The 15,873-nt window shown below is 47.4% G+C and overlaps 1 protein-coding gene across 1 annotated transcript; it reads right to left on the bottom strand.

Moving 5' to 3' along the window:
* Positions 1 to 84: 84 nt before the first annotated feature.
* TGME49_249530 (exportin 1, putative) lies at positions 85 to 15,184 on the bottom strand (the record flags this gene model as incomplete). The annotated part of the gene is made up of 21 exons (XM_002367245.2): positions 85 to 147; positions 634 to 726; positions 1,006 to 1,156; positions 1,743 to 1,927; positions 2,776 to 2,870; positions 3,367 to 3,482; positions 3,828 to 3,895; positions 4,706 to 4,790; positions 5,621 to 5,902; positions 6,366 to 6,531; positions 7,214 to 7,333; positions 7,875 to 8,073; positions 8,735 to 8,914; positions 9,069 to 9,172; positions 9,597 to 9,803; positions 10,326 to 10,380; positions 10,947 to 11,140; positions 11,655 to 12,270; positions 13,108 to 13,251; positions 13,731 to 13,868; positions 15,068 to 15,184. 21 exons carry the CDS (start codon positions 15,182 to 15,184, stop codon positions 85 to 87), a joined length of 3,378 nt encoding a protein of 1,125 aa, XP_002367286.1.
* Positions 15,185 to 15,873: the final 689 nt, after the last annotated feature.

Here is a 15,873-nt window from a genome sequence, read left to right as displayed (position 1 = left end):
TGCCAGAGAAATCCCCTTCTTCTTCGAATTCAAACAAAGAAGGCAAACGAGCTGCAGTGCTGCATGCGACCACCCCAAAACTCCCTAGTCATCGTCTCCTCCACGAACTGTCACCGTCGTGTCGTACTGTTCAATCATGCCCGGCACCTGCAAAAGAAAAACAAAAGGTCGAAATGTCTCAAACAGACAGCTGTGAAAGCACATTATAATCTGCAATATCCACACCCACGCATACATACAAGCATGCGTTAAACATGTACACCTTTGCCTCTACAGAAATGTATACATATTTTTATGTCGCGGGCACTCACGAAATCTCATACATTCTTACTCACATACGTACCTTGAAAACGTGTATATATATATATATATAGATATAGATATATAGATATATAGATATATATATGTATATATATATATATATATATATGGATAGATAGATAGATAAACATATAGATAGACCCGAATACATTGCAATAAAGATATGTGTGGGTATTTGCGTGGGAGATCCAGACTGTTTTGTTTAGATCGCCGTGGAGTCACACTGAGGCTGTAGGTCTCTGAAGAACGTCTCTTTTCCGCAAGGAACCGCGATCTGAGTAGAAGTTTCTTTCCACTGGGTACGATGTTTACCTGCATGCGTCGTTGCCTGTCGAGTTCTCTGGCTCGCGCAAGAGCTTCTTCGCGTTCAGCCTCGAAGAGAGGGTCGTTATCTCCAGCGAACTCCTGAAAAAACATCGGAATCATTCAGTCCTCACACAGTGAGCTCCACTTCTCCTTCGTATGTGTTTCTCCCGAGCGTGACGAGAAGTTGCACTTCTCCATCGACCGTGCATCCCTTCTTCGGTCGTCGAATCTCCCTATTTCTTTGATGTTTCAAGACAGTTTTCCAGAGTCCGCTCTCCTTTGAGTTTCGTTCTCCCCACAACACCGCACCCAGCAGGCAAACGCGCCGACATGAGTTGTAGTCTGGACGGCGCCGCGAAAAGCCGTGGAAGAACCGACCTTGAGCGAGATAAGGAAATCCCGCATGTGCTGCTGGAACCGCGTAGGCTTCGGGTCGCGGCAGTAGTTGAACAGGTCGACGACGAACGCCTCCACTTGTTTCTGGTTGACGGTCTGAAAGCTTCGACTCAGGAGATCGATCAAACTTTGCCTGAGAAAGGAGAACGCATGCGCTCAAAGCGAAAATCCGAGGCGCGCTCTGCCTTGGAACGTCCTCCCGCGATCGTTGCGCAACCGACGCCAGGCTTTCGTCGCCGAAATCGCATTCGAAAAAGCATGCCAGTGAAAAAGGACGAACCGAACAAAAGGCATCCAGCGACTGCCACGCGAGTATCAAACGACATCACAAACACACAGATGCAGTTCCCCTCTTGTGTCAATCTGAGAGCGGCTGTTTTCGCAAGTAAAACACTACATTTTCGCACACATACATGCATGCACGTTTGGGCGACCTACACATACACGCATACATACATGTATACGTATATAATATACTGATTTTAAGAATGTGTTTACCCTTGTACGCATTCATAGATATGGAACTGTAGATGTTTGGAAAAAAAAAGAAGAGCGACTTCGCTGCAAAGACTCGGACAGGTCGGTGTGTAGAAACAGCTGAGGCCGCGCACAGCAACCTGCCAGAGGCTCGAGGTCTCCAGGTCGCTGTGTCACTCGGCATCTACTGTTCTTGAACTTCGCATTCTTTGGGAAGCCCAAGAAAGCCTGGAAATGCTTACATGACATTCTCTCGCGTCAGGCCGTTGCCGGGATTCTGCACGACGCCGAACTCGACGATTCGAATGAGGTGCATGAAAATCAAAGTTTGGAATTTGAACCCCGAGCGATGGAGAGTGTCTGTGAGAACCAGCAACGTCTCCTTCATTAGACTGAAATAAAACAAATTGCAAAAATCCGACAGAACCTGCGGGGAAAACACAAACGCATGCAGCGAAGAGCTCATGAAGGCAGGAGCACACGACGACAGGCATTGCCAACCCGGTAAAACATGTTTGCCTCAAACATCTGGAACAAAAACTTCGAAACTCTCGAAAGCACTGGACCATGTACTCCAAACCAATCGAAGGGAGGTGTATGAACGCTCTACACCGAAGCGAATGAGTGACACGCAAACACAGAAAAAAAGGCGTCAACATGTGAGACGCCTGCTGCTTGTGAAGCAGCTCTAGTCACTGGAATCAAGCAGGGAGCACAACCACACTGTACACCCAGAAACAATATTCCCTGCACGAAAGACATTGAATGAGATTCAAGGAGGAACAGTCGTTCTCCGTCAACAGCGATACGGCGCCTTACTAAGCACAGAGCAACGATTAACCACAAGAAGCGTGAGTCACAATCGCAGAGACGCCTACTTCTTTGAACTCTAGAGGAGACAAGCAGGCACTAGAAACAGGCCGTCGAACACAGAAGGTCCAACGGCTGTGGAAAAGCGGTGTGCGGAGACTTGCAGGACAGAACACGGAAAAAAACAAAGAGGACAGTTGGGGAGAAAGGTAAAACATCAGCTGAGTGTATGCAGTCCTCAGTGAAAGTAGACACAACGACGCAGACAACATATACAGCGCACCCGCATGCAGCTGTTTGTTTTTGAGATGCATGTACGGAAACGAACACACTCGAGAATGTTTCTTCTCGACTTGAAGCGCGTTTACGCAAAGTTCTGGATGTGACTCGACCGGGGAGGGTCGACGCGCCTGAGCACAGTTCTCTGCAAGAACAACGCCTCTAACGCATGTGCAGCCAGATTACCTCGCGTTTGTCGTTGATCAGCTTCAAAAGAAACTCGTAAGTCACCTGCAAGCCTTGCTCGGCGACAGAGGGATGTTCGTGCTTGAAGGCCCAGACTGGAAAAACACGAAGGCATGGTGACAAGTGTATAATTTGCAGAGAAACAATGCACACACAAGTCCATGTCGAAGCATGTCCATGCAACGCCATATACATCGAAAGTGAGAGACATACATATACTACAAACAGGTAGACAGAGATACAGGAAGCCATAAATATAGAAATAAACAGATAAAAAAAGGAATGGAAAAAACGTGCATAAACAGATATGCAGCTGCGTACATTATTAGTATGCGTATATACGTAAATGCGTGCTCTCCGTTGATCGATAAAATGAAGTTGAATGCGAACACTGTGACCCCACATGTGTGCCGTGATCACACCAAACAACACACACATCTCCGTCTATCCCCACAACATGGAGACATCCATATACTCTAATATATACGCTCATCCTTGCGAAAAAAATAGGGCATTAGCTGCTGTCCAATGACGATAGCTGAGAAGAAGAGATGTTTGAGTCGCAGTAGGATGGAACTGAAAAGAACGCACCGAGCGATTCCACGTAGGCTTTGAGTTGGTGAGCTGGCAGGGCGAAGAGACCGTCGAAGCAGTGCTGGTTGCAAGCCTTGAGGAGTTCGTAGAATTTCTCTCGGTGGTCTGGGTAGCTGCACACAAAGGCAAGAAAACGGTTTTACAAAAGAGAACAGAAGTAAAAGATTTGAGGCAAAGCACAAGAGAATCGGGTGCTCCTTGCATCCCTCCGTCTCCGCTGCGTCGCAGGATTGCCCTTGAACCGTCAACCTTGACAGCAAGCAGATCGGATGAACATTTTGCTACTGAACGGTGCAGACTTCTGCGCGCAGACAGCGAAAGGTTCTGAACGCAGAGCATGCTTCCAAAGACGACAGAGCAGAAAGCAGAAGAGAGAAACGAGAGAGAGCACGAAACAGAAGAAGAACGGAGAGAAGAGAAACAGGTGGAAGGAAACACGCAGAGGAAAGAGAACTGACCTCTGGAAATCCGTCTTGATCATGTTGAGGGTCGACTCAAAGACGAACTCGAAAATCACAGGGAGCACCTGAAGGAGCACAGCGCATGCAGTCCGCGATTAAGCACGACAGGGAAACAGCAGGGGAAAGACGAGAGTAGGCACATCGCCCCAGAAGAGAAGGAACAGCCGCGAACAGAAAAAACTTGGCAAAGAATATCTACAAAAACGCAAAGCGCAAGGTCAGAAACATGCAAAGAAATCGGAGACAAGTCGTTTTGACGGAGTGAAAATTTGGAAAAATGTTGTCATTTGTCCAGAGAGAGCGTTTTACACAGGAAGAGCAAGGCTACAGGAGACACAAAATGTCACCGATTTCGTGGCAGAAATGCGACGGATAAATTAAGGAGTCAATCGCAGGAAAGCGGCTTCGAGATCTGAATCCCCAATCCATCTCGCAGCACATGCGTTGAAAAAAGAAACGCGAACGATCTAACGAAAGGAATGCATGCACGCGGAACCGTATGAAGCGCGCAGACGCCGCCTGGTGTGGCGACCTCCACCTCGAGTTCTGGACTCGATGACAAGACGCAAACAAGGTTCCTGTTCGCCCCCCAGGATTGCCGTACGCCTCCCTGAACCTGCAGTGAATCTAAATTACCTGCAGCAGATGCAGGCAAAACGTGAGACATCTGCGTTCTCTAAACCAGGCAAGGGCGGTGACGTAAACACCAAGTGCCGAAATGCCTCGTCAGCCGCTCTGCCAAACTTCAAACCGACACAACGTGTCTACGGTGCGAACGCGGAGAGACTGCACACCTGTAGAATCACCTAGTGACAGACAACAACGGTTCTATGCGCGAGACGATCTCGGAAGTCTTTTGCTTTTTTGAAACCTACCGGCGAGATGTTGGAGTCGAGACGAGTCGTGAGAACAGAGAGCAGCGTCAGTACTTCGCAGTCGCGCGTGTCGGGGATGTTGTTCCTGCAAGAGGAAACGCAACATTTCTGAAAAAGGTAAAAAAATGTCTGGAGGCGTCCCGACTTCCGCGCAAAGCACGTTTTCGCTCGACCACCGTCCCTCGAGACAACACCGCGAAATGACATGTATTCCAACATTACCGGGCAGGTTTGCAGCAGCAAAGAAGTCCACAGCGGAGGAAATCCTTCCGCTAAAAACTCAACGCGAATTCAAGAAGTTGCTTGAAAAGAGCGCAAAAGCCTAAAATAACCCTTGCACCAAGAATGATCCAGATCGTTTCGCTTGTTGGCAGAACCGGAAAGAGTTTCGAGTTTTCAGAGGAAACCAGGAGGCACTTCGCTCCACATAAAAGATGCAGAACAAAGTCGAGACACGGGGGAACGAATCCAGATTTCTGCGCGAGTGCACATGACGAGACACACGCAATACTGAAGCTATCCACCATCATCGACAGCTAGACTGATAGAGACAGACAAGTCGAAAGAATCAAACAGACAGAGGCAGACACAGACTGATATAAACCTACATAGATACCAAGATGTACATAGACAGACCAATACAGGAGTAGATTTCAAGATTGACAAAAATACAGTGGTACATACAGGTACATATCACCAGATATATATGCATCTATATATATATATATATATACGCAAAGAGAGAGAAATAAAGACAACAGCATAGAATAGGCACATATCTACATGTGTATGATTATATGTATATATATATATATATATATATGGTTAGAGGCAATGTACATGACTGTATGTATATTCATATATATATATATATATATATTCACACAAATAAATGCAAGTATAGGTTGAACTGACTTGTAGTCTGACAGGACAGGCTGTAGAAGGTCTCCGAGGAGTTTTTCTGCAATTTCTTTTCGGCAGTTCTCTCCTTCTTGTGCCGCTGTGTCGACAAACGTTTCCACGAGATGAAGCGTCTCTCGCTTGTACAGATGGAGAGCCTTGACTTCGCTGTGTTTGATCCGGGAAGGTCCGCAGCGCTGCACTTCCTGCAAAATGCGCTGGCTGTACAGTCCGTACACCTGAATCATTTCTTGGTAAATCACCATCAACTGTGGAGTGAAGGCAGCACCGGTCGCCCTGACGAAACAAAGAAAAAACATTTGAAAAATGGAGTTTAACGTCGGCGATCTCTCATGGTACACGCCGCAGAGGAAATCCCACAAAAGTTACGTTATTATTATCGCTCCTACAGGCGTAAATATGTGCAAACAGGTACGTACACAAATGCACAATATATACGCGCGAGTCTTATACAGGGTCGATTTGGACAGATGTGTATATATTAAATACATACCGAGACAGTTTCCTCCTTATTTGAATATACGTACCAGATTTACAGTACAGTCAGACAACATCCAAACAGTTTTCTATATCTTTGCATAGAATATAAAGAATGGATCTAGGTTATACGGACATGTGTCTATCCCGTTCTCATGCACGCATAAATGTGTGTATAATCTGCATGAATGCAAGTGCTCAAGCGTTGCTAGTTCTGAGGTAGACTGAAGGAAACTTCGATTGGAATTCGTTCTCTGTTTACTTTGCTACACGTTGGTTGACGCGGAGAATATTGACGAGACGCTTGGAGACATCGAGAGAGTAGAGAACTTGGTCAGGATTCGCCTTTGCAGCTTCCATGATTTGCTTCCACGTGGAATTACACTGTTGCATGAGGCCCATGATGCATTCGCCTTTCAGCACATCCGCTGCATGCAAAAAAGATTTTGAGAAAAAGGTTAAATCTGGAAGTCGCTCGAGCAGCGCGGTCGAACCCAAAAACACACGCATCCACGAAAACCTTGAGAATTTCCTGTTCTTCATTGCGTTTGCCAGTGCAAATAAATAAATATGGATGATACTTACACACGTATAGGAATATACATAGAGACATACACATATGTATAATATATGCATGCATACGTATACATATATATATATATACATATATATATATATATATATGCATGCATAATACTCATTCACATGTGCGGAAATGCATAATATACGCACATACATGCATATACATGCATGTACATCTTGTGATTTTCAGGGACATCTGCTAAAACATCTATGCATGCATGCAGGACTCGTCCACAGCTGCAGAGTGAATTACATACATACATGCATACATACACAGAAACATGCGTACAGACATACGTACATATATTGCATACGGAGCTGTGCGTAAACATGTCTGTAAACATTGGTTGCGTTTTTTGAGTGAATTTGCAAGCACCGGCTGTGCTTCGATTCAGTTGAGGAAGTGCATTTGACACTGTGCCGTTGAGAACGGAAGGTGACGTCGCATGCACGCGCGTTTGATGTTCCGTGGACTGATTCAATGCGCTGTGAAATCGTGTTTTCTGTCTTCGAGGAAAAACAGCTCACATGTGGCGGAGATGACCCAAGCAACTGCCTCGAAGAATAGCAGATTTTGCTTTTCGTCCAGAACTTCTGTCTCCTTCGTATGCTTCTCGATAATTTCCATCACAAACGGTTTCGGCTCCTCTGAAAAAAAATGAAGAAAAAGCAACTGGCCATCTCTGCAGAGACCAGAACAGAAACTCCTTCGAGGAACAGCTGCCAGTTTCTCCTCTACAGATGCACCTCCTGCACATATGTACACCTATTTACATATATATATATATATATATATGTATAGGTGTATGCATAGGTGTATATGTACACGTAGGTATCTGTATATGCGTGCATCGATGGATGGAACACCGGAGAATTCCGTACAAACGAACATTAGGAAGTAGACCATGAAGGGGAATATCATGATATTTGTACAGCAGAACTGATGCGGTCTCCTCTTTCCGAGTACCACTACGCTCTGTATGAGTTATTCACAATATCTGTTCTGAATTTGTACCCTGTGTGTACAAATAGATAACCATGTACGCAGACACCGACATATATATATATATATATATATACATATATATGTAGATATGCATATAGATAGATGTTGATAGATGTCGATTTATTTATAGTTATGTAGGTATCGGTGTGTGTACAGCTGTTTGTAGAACTCTTAAGGCCGCACCTGGTCGGTTCGCCGCCATGGCTTGTTTGCATTTTTGCGCGACTTTGAGAAACGTTTCGCAGGCCATGTCTTGAACGCCGGGAAATGTTTCGTGCATGAATTCGAACAGTTTATAGACCACTGTTTTGAGGAATTTCCAGTGTGCCTTCAGGAAGCGGGGATACTGCCCCACCACGTACATGATGTTGCTTGCGACAATCTGAAACGAGGCGCAACAAACAGCAGAAAGACGCGAAAAAAGTGACGACTGGTCTTAAAAGGCAAATCCATCTTTAACGGCTTCAAAAAACTGACCAATGAGACATGTGCACAGGGAAACTCAAGAAGCTTCCGTGGAACAAATGTGAATACTTTCATTCCACACACATATATCGATATATATATGTATATATATATATATATATATATATAGTTGCATATATAGATGCATATAGATATGTAAAAATAGATATATATAGATATACATAGACATATATATATATATATAGACAAATAGATATAGATAGATATATGCACGACATCTTTGTAAATGCAGATTTCCATACCTGGATATATAGAGATATGCGCACGCATGCATCCAGACGCATGGCTGTTGAGAGGGAGAGGAAAAGCGTTTTTGGAACTTTTACTTTGGTTAACAAAGTACTACCAGCTAAATTTCTTCAGTTTCTTTGATGGTCCCTGAAGAACCTAGACATTTTTAAATGCAACGGCTACGTTTACGAAGAAATGAATTAAGGCAAGTGGCAAATATACTGCAACAAGATCATGAAGACAGAGAACGCGACTGGAAAGAGCGAGTTGTACTGGAATGAGATCGAGCAGAAGTAGATGAGAAGAGAAAGGTTATCTGTTCTCACAGCTTTGTCGTCCTTCCCCTTCATAAGCTCGCAGAGATTGAGGAGATTTCGAATGACTTGCACGAGGAAGCGACGTTCGATGTCTTCGCGCATGGCACCGCTGATCGAGCCGATCGAGTAGCAGAGTCTGTTCAGCGCCGTCGGATTCCACCCCCCCAGCTGCACGGGGGCTTGCATGCACTGAAAAAAAGTTGCGACAAAAAAACAACAGTCGTCGGCAAGAGATGATGGGCAGAAATCACAGAGAGGAGGAGAAGAAGAATGGAGTGGAAGGAGAAAGAAATGGCGAGAAACAGATGAAAGGAAAGAGAGGAAAGAGAAGGATGGCTCTTACTTCAGTGTTTAGCGTTTCCAGCATGATTGCCTCTGTCTCCTCTTGGCCCAAATTCGTCAGGAGAACTTGCGTGCATCGCATGGTGTTGTACAACGCGACTTCAGCTGCGAAACCAGACATGTAAAAGCCTGAAATTCGTAATTCTCAACACTAGGAAACTCCATGCATAGAGTCTCTATTACACCCTCACACACAGAGGCCTATGTCCACAAACCTCTTTGAAAAAATACACACAAACGCAAAGCACACACATCGGCCCATGTATGTACATGTACGTACACGAATTCACGAGTATATACTGTGTGCATACATATATATAAATATATATATATATATATATATATACGTATACATATATATTCATCTCTGTTGCGAAGAACATCTCTGATTGCTTTTGTCGAGGAATGGTAGAAAAGAAGTCGAGAGACCGTAAAAGCAAGCGTTTCATGATTGGAGGTCATTCGCCTGAATGGACTCGAGTCCGATGGATCTATTTCGAGACAGAAGAGACTTTCAACTTTTTCTTACCGGTGTCTACCTCGTGGTCTCTCGTGACTTCGCCCGTTTCCTGGTCGAACTGTATGTACACCTCCTGGGGCTTGGCCATCTTGCGAATCATCACCTTCCTGACTTGATTCAAAACTCCAGAATACATTTTCACTCTCCAGGAAAGTTCTGAAGAGCTGCACGGCAGACGCAGCGCATCGAGCGCGTTTGCAGCTGCCGCGTCCGCGCCTGCAGGGGGACAGACAAAAAGGTTAGCTGAGACGCCGACGTCAACAAAGCGTGTATGGGGCATGCAAGCGTCCAGAAAGCCGATGACAGAGCTCAGTGGAAAGAGGACAGTGTAAAAGGAGAGTCGAAGGGTCTACTGGAAAGAGAAATGCCTGCAAGGTGGCAAACTTTCCAAGTGTGTAGGCAGGAGACAACCGCTCAAAGATACATCTGTAAACGGCAGACACGGCTTTCACCTCCCGAAAACTCCAGGCGAAAACGCTTTCCACGATGTCTGGAAGTGCACAGATGTCCACTGAGATTCGAGATGGGTTGTAGGTCTTGAAACGCTACAGGACAGGGAGAACGGAAACTTGCACTCTACGTCGACTCTCTTTGCCCGTACAAGTACTCGTCTTCTTGGCAGATGCAGGGATGTTGTGTGGAGAAACTTCTTTTCGCTGAGAAAGCGACGTCTTCAAGGAAAAGCGAGACTGCATGCGCGAAGAAAACTCAGGTAAAATTCGAGAGCAACCGACTCACTTGACGGCATGGAGAGCATCAGCGGCGGCTGCTGAGGGGCACCGTTGTTCTGCCGCTGCGAACGAAACGGAAAGTCTCTTTGAAGATTTTTGAATTACGACACATCTCTGGAAGGTTTTCGCTGAAGCACCTGGGCGTTGGCACTCTGCGTTGTCTCCGAGAAAGCGAAATACCGTGCTGCGAGAGACAGTGTATCTTGGTCTGGACGTCGAAGCTCGGAGGCATGATTCACAAGTAAAGGTGCATGCACACCGGAAACAGTGGTGAAAGAGAAGCGCGTGGCTCGCCGTGGAAGAGACGGTGAGAGAACAAGAGGGGACTGGTCCTCTGAGAGAAAAACTGGAGCAGATATTTCCAGTAAAAAACGACGACAGCGAGGAGGGATCGTGTTGCCTGCTTGCGCCTCTTGCGATGACCCCAGGGACGGTGTCGCTGTATCAGGAATTGCGGAAAGGTTAATGCGTCGGACTGCCGGAAACGTCGAGCGTCGTTCACCGCCTATGACTCGAGGCCTCGGTAACTAACTGGCACAGGACAAGGAATCGCTGAACGCGACTGGGAACATGGGAGAGCCGCACGTCGCTCTGGACCAGCAGGGCAGCAGTGTATGCAGGAGCTCACCTTGACAACTTCGTGGACTTCGTTGAGGAGCTTCTCCGCAAATGAAAACCAAAAATCGAGACAAATTTGGAAGGTTTCGTCGTGCTGCAGACCCGTCATGGCTGCGACTTGCTGGAGCATCTGCACACACGCTTGTCCGTTTCTCTCCTTGTCCAGAGGCTCCGCGATGTTTTCTCGGTGGTTCTTCAGAAAAGCTGAAACCGAAACCATGGCACCACATCCACGCATTTCCAAGCGGATGCGAAACACACGAAGCAGTGGAGACACTAAGCAGCGTCGCCTTCAGAGAAAGGCGCACACAAGGCTACACGAAGAAGTCGGTCTTCCCGAAACAGAGGCGCAACGCAGAGAGGTACAAGCAATGTATGGAGTATTCAAAACATGTTTTACAGAGGGTGAAACACTATGTTGTGGAGGGGACCTGTTATTATTGAGTCCTTTCGGCCGGCTTCGAATCACGAATGCACCTTTCGACCGAACGTCGTCTGTGTGTTTGTGTATTTTTTGGACCTCGGGAGTTTTGCGGGGGAAATGTGCAGCAGCGAAAAAAGTTCTAGAGAGGTCGAGAGCAGCGATGCCGGACTCGCAAGCATCTTCTGAGGACCGAGAGCCACAATGAAAACAACTGTTCTGTCCCCAGGCTGCGCACAACTCCACTTGAGAGCGTTCCGCTGAGGTTTGACTGGGGCGTGTGTCGCGGTCTCCGACCTGTGAGGCAGAGGGAGAGCTGGCAGTAGATCGTCTCCCAAAACAGGCGCATTTGGGGTGGAACTTGTCCGGCGTCTTCGAAGCGCAGAGTTTGCGGAGGCAGCGCGAGGACTTTGCCTACGAGTTCAAGCCAGAGCACGGCGAGGCGTTCGCGAAACACTTGCGTCTCTTCCTTCGAGAGCTGCAGAGAGGCGATTTCCGTGACGCACCGGAGGCAGTCGGCGCGGAACTGCACTGGCTCCCAGAAATGTTGAAGCAGCGTCTCGATCAGATCCGTTTCGAAGACGAAACCGAGGGGAATCCACTTCAGAAAATGGGCGAGACACTTCAGCGTCTGCTGCACCAGACTCTCCTTCATCGCCGCTGCGTTGACTACGAAGCTCTTCAACACAAACATGCAGACGTCGAAGACCTCCTGGAACTGCGCAGTCAGCTGCGTCATCAGTTTCTCGACTTTCTTCGACACCATTTCGCTGCGGCCAAAGTCGAAGACTTCCTCCGACAGCATGTTCAGCAGCCGCATGTTGTTTTCGCAAATCGACTGGCTGGCTTTGCTCGACTGGCAGATCTCCGTGATAAAGCTCGGCCACCGGTCCGGCCATTCTTGCTTTACGATCTGAAGATCCGACAGACACGCATCCCGGCTTTTCTCAGGCCTTCGCATCCGCAGAATCCTTCGTTCTAGTCACTTCCTTCGTGCATGCAGGCGACTCGCGCGTGTGAGGAGCAGACGCGCGACGCATGCAAAAAGCGCGTGTCTAAGAAAACAGACTTCGCAAAAAAAGAACGAGACTTGTCTCCCCAAGTGGAAAAATGTGCCTTGCCAAGCGGAAAGACTCGTCTTCGTGCAAAAAGACGGAAAAGACACAACCGTGTTGGTTCGTGGAACGAAGACCAGTCCACTTGCGGTCTCTGCGGCCGCAAAGCACAGGACGAAGAACAGCTATGGGTCTGCGAAGAGAGCCCCGGCCGGCGGCCAGACAGACTGAAGTCCGAAGCCGGTCTCGCTCCCACCGCGCTTCCAGAAAGCGGAGAAGGAGAAACAGGAAACGAGGACACAAGACGAGAGGAGGAGGCAGGGAAAGAGATAATAGGGGGAGAAACACGAGAGGAGAGAGAAGGGAGAGACACACGAAAGTGGGGAGACGTGGAGCTGCGCAGAGACAGCGTCGGAACAGACAGAGACTCTGTAGGCCTTCGAACTGCCAAGAGACACAAAACCGACAGCGAAGACGAAAGAAAAAAGAGATATCAAGAGAAAACGTCTCGCGAGAAGATCAACAGGTGGGAAAGACTGAAGGCAGGACACGAGCAGAGGAGACAACCACGGCGATCTAAGGCAGGGGAGAGAGAGAGACGAAAGAAGAGAGACTGAGGACGCGAGCCAACGAGTGAGGAGAGTCTTTGAAAAGCTGAGACTTCCCCGGTCGTCGCTGAGGACGTAGACACGAACCTGAATCAAGTTTTCGTTGACTTTGTTGACAAAGTGCTTCTCCGTCTGGCAGGCCTTCTCGTCGCTGGCCAAACGGATGACGAGGTCTGTGACGAAAACCTTGATGCCATTGCGCTCCGCGTCCGGCAAGACGTTCCAGCGCGTCTAGCGGAAGGAGACACAGTGGACAACGCGACACAAGTGGATACATACACGAGCGACAGAGAAAGAGAGAAAAAGGAAAAGCGAGAGAGGAAGAGAGAAGAAAAGGCAGAGAGAAGGCAGCAGACACACAAGAGAGAAGAGCACGAAACGACATACGAAAGAGAGGAAGCTGCAAATCGCACCCTGGACTTCGGCACCCTCGGCCCTGCCTCCAAATATCTTCTTACGAAATAAGAAACCTGCCATAATTGGCAAGTCTCTCCTTTAACTATATCCGCATACACCCGTCTACCTAAACATATATGGATATATGCACATACGCACATTTTAACACAAACAAATACATCCATATCTATACGTACATATACATAGGCATTTACATGCATGTGCATATATATATATATATGGCGTGGGTGTGCAAAACGCAGAGGAACTTGCAGGTATTTCTTCACGATATAATCTTGTCGCAACACCTTTACCTGGATCGTGTTTTCAAGAATCTGGAGAGCGACGAATTTTGTGTTGGCATCCTGAGACTTGTTGAGAATCACGGCGACGTAGCTCCAAGCTTCAGGCATGTTTTTGAACTCTCCCAGAACTTTATGTGCGACGTCGCGCTGAGAAGCAGAAAAACTCGAAACGCGTCACCTTTCTGTATTTTATTTCCTTTACCTATTTCGCTTCCTTTACCTATTTTCCTGTTCTCTCGATTTCATTTCCTTCCTTTGCTTCCACCATCTTGAACGTCTTTGTCTACCACTCGCACGCGCTCGTGCGTGACAGCTCTCGAGTTCAGTAAGCATAACCCGAGGGAGCAGAGACTCTCAGAGTCACCCTCTTATCTTCTGTGTGAATGCGCATGCAATTTCCTACAGAGGAGAGAGCTTGTCACTCCAGATTCAACGAACAGGCTACAGCATGCAAGATTGTTGTGGCAGCATGTCAAAAAGTAGACGCATTAGCAGAAAATAAGCTGCACTCTATCCGCGGTCTCTTGGTCCACAACGAGAAAAGGTTCTGTCGAAAGAGAAAGGATTTTCAACGCACTTGGCCTCTACAGATTGCTCTCTGCATGCTCAGACCTTCGCGTAACTCTTCCCCATTTCCTCTTGGTTCCGCGCATCTAGAAATACCTGTCTCTTTCACGGAGCGTGGGGGATACACAAATGCATGCGGGCGCGTAGACATCTCTGTAGCAGATGAAACGTTTTTGTTTTGAGCTGCATGCGCGTGCTCTGTTTGTTCACCCGCTCTGTCCTTCCTGTCTCTTCTCCCGTCCTTCAGTGTGTTGGACTTAGTCTGTCGCTTCCGGCCTTAACACCCCCTTCAAGAAGCATGTGCGAGACATGCCCGTGAAACTCCGTCCTCTTCGTCTCGTTACGCCTTCCTTCTACGTCCATTTCCCCCTCTTCTCCCGTCGGCTGCGTATTCAAAGATTCTGGAGACCAGCACGCTTCTTTTTCTATGCATGAGGCTCATATATGTATAAAAATATATATATATATATATGAATATATATATATATATATATGATCCATATGCATATACCTGTCGCTCCAAGGCCACATACTACAGACAGGGAGAGACAGAGACCCAGACCTACCATCGCGCTGTCATCTACTAATGGTGGGCGGCATTAGGTCTCATTATGTGATCAAATATATATGCATATATATATATACGTATATATCTATATATATATATATATATATATATAACGCCATGTTCCTCAAGTATCTAGTTGAACATATATATGTATACGTACATGTGAGTACGTATGTGGAGGAAGACCTTCTTTTCCAGTTTCTGTGCTTACTGAGTGATTGTCAGTCGTGCCAAACATGGCAGCGACGACCTGGTCCAAGAGGGCGACCTTCGCATCGTCGAAGGGGATGCTGGCGTCGAGGAGAGCGCGAGGATCTGAAAGCGACATGGTTGCGAGTCTTCAGAGATTTCCACAGGGCGCGAGAAACGGCGAGGAGATTCGCAGCCACGGCTCTGCTGTTCCCTGAGCGTGTTGAACTTCGTGCCTGCGCAGCCACACAGGGCGTTCCGTCGAGCGGTGTAGCGTTTGCCAAATGTCACCTAGACAGTCGCGGTCACTCTTAGGTTTGTTCCTCGGTTGACAGCTGATTTGTCGTTTCGATGCAGAATGGCGAGTGGAAGAGAACGGAGATGGGCGTTGAATCCCAGCAAACTGAGGAGCGTTGCGGGAGGACGCGTGCTCCGCAAGTCTCGAACCTCGTCGCGAGTCCCTCTCGCTACTAGAGGTCGCTCTAAATCTTCCAGGGAAGCGAGGAAACGAGCAGTTACACGAAAAGAGTTTGAGGCAGAAGAAGAGAACTACTCCGAAATTGGGAGAGAAGGAAAAAGGAGTGAAGCCGAGACCGAGCAGAGACGGAGATGTGTGCAAGTGCACAAGTCTCGAAAGAACGATGTCCGCCGATGCCGAAAGTTGCGATGAATTCAGGACGTTGTGGACACCGGGTGTACATATAGCGAGGCGGACGCGCGACGTGAAGACGGCGCAGCGTTGTGCAGACGGAAACCTCGAGGCGTAGGACTTGCACCCTTTGTCAGAGAAGCTCTGCATGCAAACGAACAGTGACGAGGTAGGAACAC

The sequence above is a fragment of the Toxoplasma gondii genome, chromosome XII, assembly GCF_000006565.2.
Source record: "Toxoplasma gondii ME49 chromosome XII, whole genome shotgun sequence".
In the NCBI taxonomy this organism is placed as follows: Eukaryota; Apicomplexa; class Conoidasida; order Eucoccidiorida; family Sarcocystidae; genus Toxoplasma; species Toxoplasma gondii.
The sequence above is the reverse complement of the archived record's forward strand: the minus strand, read 5'-3'. Positions and strand labels throughout refer to the sequence as shown.